At 39.5% G+C, this 12,508-nt stretch overlaps 1 protein-coding gene across 1 annotated transcript in view; it reads left to right on the top strand.

Moving 5' to 3' along the window:
- Positions 1-12,508, top strand: part of ATG10 (autophagy related 10) — a 261,116-nt gene that overhangs the window by 243,720 nt on the left and 4,888 nt on the right. The window contains exons 7-8 of the mRNA XM_047088644.1: positions 4,844-4,941; positions 5,598-5,713. Of these exons, the coding sequence (XP_046944600.1) occupies positions 4,844-4,941; positions 5,598-5,697 (198 nt within the window). The 3' untranslated portion in view covers positions 5,698-5,713. The remainder of the gene's footprint in view (positions 1-4,843; positions 4,942-5,597; positions 5,714-12,508) is intronic.

Here is a 12,508-nt window from a genome sequence, read left to right on the forward strand (position 1 = left end):
TTAAGAGATAGATTATTAAGGTGGATTTCTTAAAGAATCTATGTTATTTTTATAGGAAATACATGCAACATAAGGACACAGATTGAAAAGCAAATAATTTTTAAAATGCATTAGGTAAGTAGAAAGTTGGTGTGGCTATATTTATAGCAGATAAAAGTTCTTTTGGGGGAAGAAAGCATAATCAGAGATAAGTATGATCACTGTATTAAAGCCTCATTCTCTGGATATATGCCTTCAAATAACATAGCTTCAGGACATAGAAAATGAAAATTGACAGACTTCAAGCAGAAATGGACAAATCAACTATTTTAATGAGAGATTTAAACTTCTTTTAGAAATTTGTAGATCAAACAGATAAGAATCTAGAAAACATGGACAGCACAATTACCTGGCTAGATCTAGTGGCACATGGGGAGCACTCTAGCCAACAACTCAAGATTACATATTCTTTATGTATATTTTTAAGTACCCATGCAACATTAAAAAATTAAGAACAACAAAATAAATCCGAACAAAATATATACAGGGAAAAAATAAAAATAAGTATAGAAATCTGCAAAACAAAAGACAAAGAAACTTCAAGAACACCAACAAAAAACACATATGGCAGGACTGGCATATAGTGGGTACTTGGTACATATCTTTCTGTTCATTGAATAAAAAGCAATAGAAGACTATAAACGTGTGTACATGAAAAGGTTTGAAATTCACCAAATAGTGATTAAATCTGAGTTGGTCAGTCTTAGGTTATCCTGCTTTTTTTCTTTGTTCTTTTCTGTATTTTCTGAGCTCTCTGTATGTATTTCCCTTACAATTTTATGAAAACACATTATTTTGAAATAAAAGTAAGTAGATTTTTGCAGAGATGGACTAGAGAGAGGACTAAATGTCCCTGACAACACCTCTGGTCAGTGGGGTGGGAAGGTGCAATGTAAGACCACACTTCAGAGGTCCTTCGCTCCCTACTACATGGATGACTTTAAGTGTAATCCCTTTGAACCCCTTCTCCAAGTGGCAACAATAAAGCCTTCCTCAAAGAATTACTCAGATAGGTGACCCCGTGCAAAGCACTTAGTACAGTGTCTCATACCGCAGACGTTCAATAGCCGTTTTCCTTTCCCTGCTTGAGGAAGCAGGCTTAGGGAAATATCCCTCTCCATTTCTAAGGAATATACCCTGAGTGGAAGGCAAATTCGATCAGTCTGGAATATGCAACTGGATGAAAGCTTCATATGTGAAATTATATTTGTGCCCTCCTGGAGAGCCAAGAAAATTAAGAAATGAACCAAGAAATTCATCTCCTTTATTAGATGTAAGAATGAAGGTGCAGTATTATCATTTCCTTGTGATAGTCATATCTAATAGTTCTGAAACCAATTCACAGTATTCATGTCAGACTTATTTTATGAGACATTTAACCATTGCTAAATTAAATTTCATAGGAGAATGTGCCTATATAACTCCTCTGGAGTTACAGAGATAGAAATCTGACCCATCATTTCTATTTTCACGGAAAACCATTTAGCAGAACTTTGTTCCAGTAGAAGTGTTTATTGAGTTGTAAGCCTAACACAGTTCACTGGCTGCATGTATTTCCACACTGACATTTTTCTCAGTGCAGATTTGCATCAGTTCATTAGTACTGACAGCAGATGGTAGTACTTTCACACAAATTTACCTTCTGAATTGATCTAAGAAATGTCACTAAAAAGATCCTGACAGTTTTGATGTTCTTCCATTTCTGAAAATGGTATGTTAAACAAATAAGGTGTAGGGTTTTAGATTTTTTTGAACTCTAGCTCATAATTCCTAAACTAAAAATGAAAGACGGCTTTCATCTCTGATTCTGGCTGTCTGAAGGAGAAAGTAGAAAATGCAGATAATGTTTCCTGATGGCATGAACCTTAAAAAATCTCCAGTGCAGAAAAATGGCTTTTGGAGAATATTATCCAGATTGATTGTCTACACTGATAAGACACCTCAAATTATTTGTAAATTCTCTACCGTAACTTTGAATATAAATTGTTTGGCTTGCAAGATTAGCTGATTGAATGTTACTGAAAAAATAGTATCAGCTCAGGTCATAAGGCTCACTTTGAATTCTGTCACTTCTGCAGCATTAACATATCGCTAAGATTAGCCACATTTTAAAACTATAGATTTGCCGTTAGTTAGGGTTAAATCATTATAAAATTGTCAGACAAGAAGACTTAATATTTGCTAAGTGAACGATGAGGGAAGATATGAATTCTAATCACATCGGGGAAACTTTTTATTTTTCTATATTGTATAATCATTATTATATTCATAATGACTTAAGGCCTGTATTCAGTAGTCTTATATATTTAGAAGCCAGGATTTTTGAGTATTTTAAAAATTAATTTTCCATCCGTATCTGAGAAGTAATTAATGGTTTGGTTAGTTTGCCACAACTAAGAGAAGCTGACACACTTGAGAAAGCATTGGGTGTTGGCCATATACAGTTTAACCATGGAAGTGATTATGGATGCTTTTGACACACTGCTAGAAGAGTGGCCATGATTAGCAACATATTTAAGGGATTTATTTAACAACAAAAAGGAGCTTTTCGGTTCTAAATGCTCTCAAAATCAAGGGACCCTGTTTTATTTTATTCATAACGCTTATTATTTTCTGGATTATTTTGTCTATTTATTTGTTCTATAAATTTATTGGCTGTCTCCTGCACTGGCATGAAAGTTCCCTGGGATCAGGGACTTTGTTTATCTTTGCAATACAGTGATCTCTATTACTATATCCAGAACTGTTCCTGGCAGACACATAAGACATGATCAGTAGATATGTGTTGAATTAATAAATACTAGTTTAAGGCATATAAGGAGAGCCAGAATCAAGCTGGACGGGAAGACTTGCTATAGGCATAACACATTTGGGCTCTGACCCTAGGCTCTGCTTAGATTCGAATGGGAAGGAGGGGTGGGAAGAGAGCAGGAAAGAGGGAGCCCAGGCTCTGCTGTAAGAGTCAGGCCACTAGGCAGACTCTGGAGGTGGCGCTCAGGAGACATACACTGCCCCATACCCAGTGGATACCCCGGCCCTCAGCACACACATACATCCCCAAATATCCATACCCAGCGTCTCCAATACACGGTGGAATGGTGCCTCTGTTTCCTGTGAGCAGGTGTGTGCACATGCACACCAACATGAGTGTTTTGGGGTTGGAGGGTAGAGTTAGCAGCAACAACCACACGTAGTTCTTTCCATGGATGCTCTGAGTTCAGCTTCTCCTTGGACTGGCTGACAAGAGGAGAAGAAGCCAGAAGAAGCTAGGCCCCTAGTCCAAATCTAGCCAACAGGCTTGTTTTATTTGGCCCACTCTATGTTTAAAAAAAAAAAAAAAAAAGTGCCAAAATTTAAATTTAGGAGATTTTACATAAAAATCTGGATTGCTAGGTTATTTTGACAAATGGGAAGACCTGGCACACTGAACCTACATTCCCACATGGCACAATTGGCTGGAGCAGAGTAGCAAGCCTAGCCTTGGCTGGGCACACTCTCCATTTCCCCACAGTCCCTGTCACCTGCTTGTGTATTTAACTGACCTCGCTCCTTCACGCTACCTGTGTGATCTTTGTAGGTATCTGTCCCAGGTTGCTTGGCCAGCTATAACAAAATACCACAGATTGGGTAGTTTACACACAACGGAAATTTATTTTTTACAATTCTGAAGTCTGAGATCAGTATACCAGCCTGTTCTCATAAGGACGCTCTTTCGGGTCACACACTTCTTGTGTCCTCACATGGCAGAAGGGGGTGAACTAGCAATCAGGGGGCGGGATCTCTTTTATAAGGTCCAAATTCTCATTCCTGAGGGCTCTACCCTCATGACCTAATCACTTCCTAAAGGCCCAACCTCCTGTAATACCTTCACACCGGGCTTTAGGATTTCAACATATGAATATGGGGAGATGCAAACATTCAGACCATAGCAGTATTTGAGTTTGCAGTCTTTGGCGTAGTTGTGAATCTACAATGTAAATGATCAATAAATTTATTGTTATAATTGTTTTTGCATTGGTACAATTTGTGCGTGGATCACTCACTACATAGAAATCTCCTAGGGCTCCCCATTGTTGGCCAAATTATGTCCACATCGCTACACTGGCAGCGGTCTGACCTGTATCTTGGATCCAGTCATTCTCCTATGAAGGCAGTGGCGTTGCATCAAGTGAGTTTTGATTTATAGAAACGGCCCAATAAGCTTGGGAGAGACAGAAGGATAGAAACAGATAAACAGAGGAAACTCAGAAAGAGACAGACAGAAGTACAACAATTTAAATAATGCAAGCCATTCTCCTGCTTCCTCTCCCCTCCCCTACTATTCTACCCACTGAACATGTGCCTGTTGGCACCGCAGTGATGCTTGAAACAATCAACACATTGGCAAAGTTTATGTAAAAAAAAAAAAAAAGTGTGAAAGATTTTGGTTCCCTTACAATGAGGCGAATGAAATACGTTGTTCACGTGGTCAGGCTACTGGGCTTCACAGACAGCCTTGAGGAAAAACCGGAGAATAATTACAGGCCATAGAGTAGCATTAGTTGACAAAGAGAGGAAACTGATAAAAATTGTCTACAGTTGGTATTGTGTAAACAAAACTGTGTACCCTTCTATACTTTATCAATTCATAACTTCTTATCATGTGCGGATTATGAATTATATTTCAAAAACTGAAATTGATCTGTATCTTAATTTAGTAACTTGGAATTTAAAGCAAACTTTTATTTTAACAAACCAGATTGTGCGTTTTAACTTTTTCAAAGTAACTCACACTGGCATCCTGGACCAACTCTGATTCCTACAGGAGCATCCAATACTTGGGCAGCCTTTTTTTGTACTTCATCCCTGCAAGACGGATGAATTCATGACTCCTGTGTTAAAGAATTCTCAAAAAATCAATAGGTAAGAAACACCATCAAGATACATTGGCTTTTACTCTTATTTTAAAAGTGTAAATCTTTTTATGTGACTCTAAAAGCCAAGCTAAAAAAGAAATATTTTTTGTAATAATAATAATGGCTAATGTTTATTGATTTTTACTGTGTGCTAGGCACTGTTCTAAGTATTTTAGATATATTAAGACATTGGATTTTTATAACACCCCATGAGCTAATTTCCATTATTTTACCCAGTTTACAGAAGAGGAAGCTAAGGCACAGAGGAATTAAATGACTTGGCCAAGTTCACACTGCTAGTTAGATGGTAGAACTGGGATTTGAACCCAGGTATTTGTGCCTCAGAGCCATGCTCTTAACCACTGCACTATGCTACCTTAGCAAATGCTGTAAATTTTAAGTGTAAAATTGGAATCATCAAGGGGAGTCAGGAGTCCCAGTGCCTTGACTCCCCTTTTAACTACCTTACTGGGGATCCTCAGTCCCTTTGGGCCTCAAGTTCCTGTCAAGTAATGGAGCTGATATTTGGAAATGCTAGAATTCCACATGGTGGGCACATATCTTTGAAGACAGCTCGTCTCTTCTGTTGGTAACTGATTTTCTACCACTCACCCAACTACAATGGAAACATGAGAGTTTCCTGTTTTTTCACTTGTTTCCTAGGAGTGTCAACTACATCACATCTTGGCTGAGCGTTGTAGGGCCAGTTGTTGGGCTAAATCTACCTCTGAGTTATGCCAGAGCAGCTTCTGAGGATGAATGAAATGTCCATCAACAAGGTAAAAAGGAAAGCCCGCATTGAATGGTTTGCCAAGACAAAGACCCTGTTATCTCTGTTACACTTAGGGTCTTCACTGGCCCCATCGAATGTTAAGTCTTCTTTCATCTTTAATAGGCTGAACATGGACTGTTTGTTTAGGTTTTCAGCTAGGCAGGGCCCCATCGTTTAGGAAGCATTGGACTTGGCTACAATAACACTCACCCAAACACAGGAGTGGATGGCTTTATTTCAGAATTGTAATAATTCTTTATTGCTCAGTTAACTTTCTTTTATTCTCTTGGCTTTTGTTTTGTTTTTGTTCTTAACTTTCTTCTGTTGAGCCAAAGAACTTAGAAAATTGTGGCATGAAGGACACCAAAAGTATACTTGGCCAGCCCCGGTTTTAATAGGACAAATACCGTGCAATATTTCGACTCACCAAGACTTTGACGTGGATTATTTTTTCTATTGGAAGCAAATGTCTGTAGTAACTGATATACTGTATACCTAATCTGGAAGAATTTTTGGTTTGGATTTGCTTGTTTTGTTTTTCATTTTAACTTGCCCAGGGGTTGAAACTAAGACAAAATGTAATTGTCTCTTTAGACAATCTAGATCGGTGTCTATCAATGAGGAATGTACTTTAGAATCACCTGTGGATCTTTTATGACTATGAATGCTTGGGGCTATCTTCTGAAACAGCCTCACTGGGGTGGTTCTGACCCACCTGCTTCTGGAGAACCTCTGATCTGAACGTACCTTTAGTGTGGCATTTATTTGTATTGTTTTGGTCTCCCAATAGGCCTTTTCCAGTTCTGTATGAGCTCCAGCAAGCCTGACTTACTTCCTACCATTTGTCTGGACTTTGCTCCAGGCCTCCTGGTTGTTAAGAACATCTAGGAGACATTTGTTCACGAGACAGCCCACTTGGAGGAAGCCATGGGGTGAGGGGGTTATCTACTGGCCGATCACAGTAGACTGTGCCTGCACTCATAGTCTGTAGGTTCGAGGCTGGGCTCTCACACCGGGAGTGGAAGTAGAGAATGGGTTAATTCAAACTGCTAGAAAAGCTAAAAGTAAATTTTAAAATGCTGAGCTGCACATATTCATGCTGGGATGAGAGCCTGCTTACATGCTTGCTGGGCATTTTGGTATTTACCACTTAACATCTTTTCAACTTCTGCAGGGATTTTCATCACCCACCGCTCCCCCCACCCCCCATCCACTCTCCCTAATGTAAACACAGATTTCTCAGCAAGTCATTTCTCAGACCATGTCATTTCTGGGGTAAAAAAACTAAATAAATTATAATAATGTGTCATCTGGATGATGTACTCGTTTGGAAATATCAGTTATCCTTTGCTACCAGATTCTGAGGGATAGTATCAATCACATAGGGACAATGTTTTTGTTGGTGTGAGAGTTGTTTTCAAGTTAATTTTTTTTTGGTCTGCTTGATGAAGACCTTAAAATTCATCAGTGGCAGAAAATAATTCTGAAAAGCTCTTGTAGGTTGTAGAGACCACTCCCCCCAGATAGATATCTCTGCTCAGGCAGCTCTATTTCTTTTCAGAATAGTTTTTGCTTTAAAAAAACTTAATTTTTGATTGATAAAAATTTCCATTTTTAAGAATGCAGCTACATAACAGACTGTTATCCCAACAGTTATAAAACATTAGAAAATATTTTGTTTTGTCAAAGTAACAGCTCTTTCTCTGCAATATGAGAATTTTTCCTCCGGGTTTCTTCTCCAGTTAATATAATGCAAAACCCCTTCAATCAGAAATAGTGCTGGTTAAAGCTACCAAACAGTATCCTAAACTGCTTTTGTGTAGCCTTGGAACACTTACTTCACCTCCTTGGTCCTCAGCTATGTGATTTGTGAGACCGACTGTAATTCTTGGTCTGTGAAATAGAAGTGTTGAATTCTAGACTGTGAGGTTGGTGAGCTGCCAGCTGTGTAACTTGGGCTAAATTTCCTAATCTCCTTTAGGCTTTTGCCATTTCTATTTTTAAAAAGCCCATTAACATCCATCCTACTCACCTACCAAGAGCAGGAAGGAGATCAAAATGCTAAGTCAACCTGAATGTGCTTCATAACCAACATAATGCCACAAGAGTAAGGGTGATCTGGGATAATTAGCCCCAGCTCCTATCCAGTGTCAGCATACATTCTCCCTCCCTCCCTCCCACCTTGTTTCCCAACACAAATGGGCCCCACCCCCCCCCATCAGGCAAGTTGTCTCCACCCACATCCTTATCTGAGTGTTGTTCTTGCTGGCTCCCACCTGGAAATGCTTCCTTCTCCATCTCTCTACTCAATTCTCAACCTAGTCTATATAATTCACTCTTACAAAGCCATCTCTGACCACCATAGCTCCCACTGGTCAACCTCTCCCTTCATTACTCACTGCACTTAGTCATAGTAGCATTTAATTTTCTCCCTTTCACTCTGATCGCCTCCTTAATGATGGATAATAAAATAACTTACCCACTTTCTTTGGTATGTTATAAGGTAGCATGCACATGAGAGTTGTTGTCTGCCCTTTGTAAGTGATCCAGGGAAGGCTCTCAGTCTGGGGATTGGGCCAGCAGCTGTGTTGATCATTTGATACTATAGCCTACAGACTGGGGGATAAAAAACCCAAACTAACCATCTTCCTAACACAGATGTATTAAAATAAAGATGTATTAAAGTAAAGGAAGTTAAAACTGGGTTTTTGCATCCATTTTTCCTGAGATACGTATAGTTTTTATTCATACTCTCAAGATATTAGAAAATGGAGATCTGCATTGTCAGAACCAGCTCTTACATAATTCAAACAGCTGATATTCCAGTGAGTTGGGTTTTTTAAGGATTAAAATGTGAGAATAAGAATATGCAAATAATCAGTCCAGCAGATACCAACTGAGTTTCTCTTGTGTACCTAGCCCGGTGTTAGTGGCCAGGGATGACAAACAGAAAGACATGACCCTGGCTCATAAGAATGCCACAGTCCAGTGAAAAACACAGACAAGAAGAAGACTCAGGGACAGTAGGATGTGTGCTGTGGCAAAGGTGTGGAAAGCCAGCGCCCGGGAAGGTTTGCAGAAGAGGAATGTGACTGGAGCTGTGAAAAATCTAAGATTTAGCCAGGTCAAGAATGGAGGAAAGACCTTGAAAATGCATGGGGAACTGGCAAAGAGTGAGGCTGGCTCAAAGGACTGGGGCCAGGTCTGGAGGAGATTTATTGCCACACTGAGAATTTGTATCTGGCCTAAAAAACAGAAAGAACCACTGAGGGAATGCAAGTAGAAGAGTTGAAATGATCACTCTTGCATTTTGGAAAGATCCTGTATTTTTTAAATGATGATTGTATATAACTAGTCACACAACTACTTTGTCAGTTTTTATCACAAGCAGGTACTGGCCCACAGGCTCTAGAAGGTAGGAGTGCATAAAGGGCTGGGGGTATGCCAAGGATATTTTTCAGTTTTTACCCAGGACCTTCCAAAACCAAACCTGCCAGTGCCTGGAATGCCTGTTTCCTGGCTGTGTTACCTGGGGCAAGTCACTGCACCTCTCTGAGCCTCTCTTTCCTAATGTATTAAATGGAAGGAAGTGTATTAGATCACTAATTAGTTATTAGTTTATGACTAGTATATATGTATATTTTTTATGAAATAGAATATGTCTGGGAAACATTCCCTGTGTTTTCTTTACTCTCATACTACTACACTCACCACACTTCTGACTCTAGATGTGTAAGTTTTTCACACATCAAATGATCCTGCAGTAGCAACTGGTGTCCTGCAATTCAGTTCAGTTCTGATACCATCTGCCTGGAATTAGCACCACAAGACCTCCCCATGTAAGACCCCAGGTTGTCACAAGCCCCAGGTTGTCACCTGTATTTCTGACTGACCGACTATAAACCAAGGTTGCCATGACCTCCTCCTTGGGTTCAACAATTTGCTAGAATGGCTCATAACATTTAGGGAAACACTTACGTGTACCGGTTGATTATGTAACAAAGGATATGATACAGAATACAGATGAAGAGCTACATAGGGCAAGGCCTGGAGAGTCCCAGGTGCAGGAGCTTCTGTCCACATGGAAGCTCTCTCAAACTCGTACTTTTGGGATTTGATGGAAATGTCATCATGAAGGCATGAATGATCACAAACTCTACTTCTAGCCCTTCCCCTCTTCCCAGAGGATGGAGAACAGGTCTGAAAGCCCCAAGCTTCGAATCAGACCTTGGTCTTTCTGGTGACCAGCCCCCATCCTGAAGCTGTTCAAGAGCCCACCAAGAGTCAGCTCCTTATATCAAAAGACACTCCTATCACCCAGGAAATTCCAAAGGACTTAGGAAGTCAGTGTCGGGAGCCAGAATCAAAGACCAAGTATTAGAAGAAATGCTCCTCATGTTCTCATGGCTTGAGAAATCACAAGGGTTTAGGAGCTCTGTGCCAGAACTGGGGGCAGATATATAAATAAATATATATATATTTAAATATTTATATATTCTATTATTTTACAAATATATGGAAAAAATAGGTTGCACATGGTAAGGATATTACTGTTTGGTGAAACTTTGGCTTCAGCTATATATACATATAATCTGTTTATATGGGTGTGTATTTCTGCGCGTGCAAGGAAATATATTTCTAACTCCAGGAAGCAGAGATTTGAAAACTAATGGACAAATAAGCTCCCTTCCAATTCTAAGACCCTCTGATTCCCCCCTTATACTGCTGACCAGTAAGTTGCTGAAGGTTGTTCCAGAAGGATATAGGCAGTACTTAACTACTATTGTGCCCATGGAACTGAGCTATTTAAATATGCACATAGGTCCTTTTATAGGGCTTGTCTGTAAAAGTGCTTTCACATTTTTATTCTTAAATGTTGTAGTGTTCTTTCAAGCAGTACTGCAGTGTATAAAGCCCTTGCTTTTAACTTTTGTGTTGTCAATAGCGGCACCTAGTGGTAAAAGAGCCCTATTGCAAGTATCCTGTATTCTAAGCTGTTAAAACTGAAAGTGATTTTACAGATCACCAAGTCCCATTTTATAAATTATAAAAAACAAACTGGAAACTCACACTTTTTTCCTACCCTGAAATATACTTTACATGAGAATAAATAAATCCTATGGCTGACTTATGATTTCTTGCATTACTTTGATGCTTTTTAAAAAAAAATTTTTTTATGTTTATTTATTTTTGAGAGAGATAGAGACAGAATGCAAGTGGGTTAGGGGCAGAGAGAGAGGGAGACACAGAATCTGAAGCAGGCTCCAGGCTCTGAGCTGTCAGCACAGAGCCTGACTCGGGGCTGGAACTGATGAACTGTGAGATCATGACCTGAGCCAAAGTTGGATGCTCAACCGACTGAGCCACCAGGCGCCCCAATGCTTTTTTTTTTTGTTTGTTTATTTATTTATTTTGAGAGAGTCAGAGACAGCACAAGTCGGGGAGGGGCAAAGAGAGAGACTCCTAAGCAGGCTCTACACTGCCAGTACAGACCCTGATGCAGGGCTCAGACTCAGGAAACCACAAGATCGTGACCTCAGCTGAAACCAAGAGTCATACGGTTAACCAACTGAGCCACCCAGGTGCCCCTGAAGCTTTTCAGTACCCAGAAGTCAGTTACAACTGAGGCAGAAATCTAAGCATACTCTGATAGGTTAATGGGAATTCATAGTTCAGTGTATCTACAGCCTTTGGTGCATTATTATTTACACATGCATGCCAGATTGGGGTTTAGCATGGTGCCTGACACATGGTAATTACTCAATAAATCTTTGTGGAATATTTGTATATGTGACCGAATACTGAGGGGGGAAGGCTCCCATGGTCTTTCTGCAGGCACGAGGACCTGGACCTGCTTTCCTCTTTTGGGAACTGCATCCCACTCTTTGCCTTGAGAAGACTTCTTTCCCTGACACCAGCAGCAGAGTAGGACGTGGTCTCCTCCATCCCTTTCTTCAGTAGATTCAAAGAGAGAGAATACCCAGGCCCTTACCTACTTACTAATAGGGAAATGGCTAAATCGAATGTGATGCTGGATAGCAGTTAAGGGGAATGAATTGAATCATCCAATCTCAAAATAGGCAATTCTCATAAATAGATTGTTGAGTTAAAACAGAAAGCAAAAACTAGATGATAAATATGCAAGCAACTTAACACAACTTATAAAAAATATATACCAATTCCACATATTCTTTATAGTACATATACAGTATATGTATGTAAAACCATTAAAAATGATCTAGAAGGACACACACCAAACTTGTAAGAATGGTTACCTCAAACTGGAGAGTGGGAACTTGGATTGGAAGAAATCAAAGACTGGCTCTTTTTGTAATGCTATACTTATCTAGCCTTAGCCTATAAAACTAAAATCCATTTTTATTTATTTTTAATTTTTTTAATGTTTATTTATTTTTGAGAGAGAGAGACAGAGACAGAATGCAAGTGGGGGAGGGGCAGAAAGAAAGGGAGACACAGAATCTGAAGCAGGCTGCAGGCTCTGAGCTGTCAGCACAGAGCCCAACATGGGGCTTGAACTCACAGACCACAGGATCATGACCTGAGCCAAAGTTGGGCACTTACCCGACTGAACCACCCAGGCACCCCTAAAATTCATTTTTAGAAAAGATTTTTGTCCTAATGAATAACTTGGAAGCCACAGAGACATTTGAAGGTGAACATTTCAAATGTGCTTAAGTGGAAATCACCCATGGATAACTGCAATTAAAATTTTGCTGTATTTCCTCATACTAGTTTGGACATATTTAATTAGGATCATTCCATATATAATTTTACATTCTTA

The sequence above is a fragment of the Lynx rufus genome, unplaced genomic scaffold (genome assembly GCF_022079265.1).
Source record: "Lynx rufus isolate CCGP_SWC_20201006 ecotype Redwood Valley unplaced genomic scaffold, mLynRuf1.p SCAF_1, whole genome shotgun sequence".
Classification (NCBI taxonomy): Eukaryota; Metazoa; Chordata; class Mammalia; order Carnivora; family Felidae; genus Lynx; species Lynx rufus.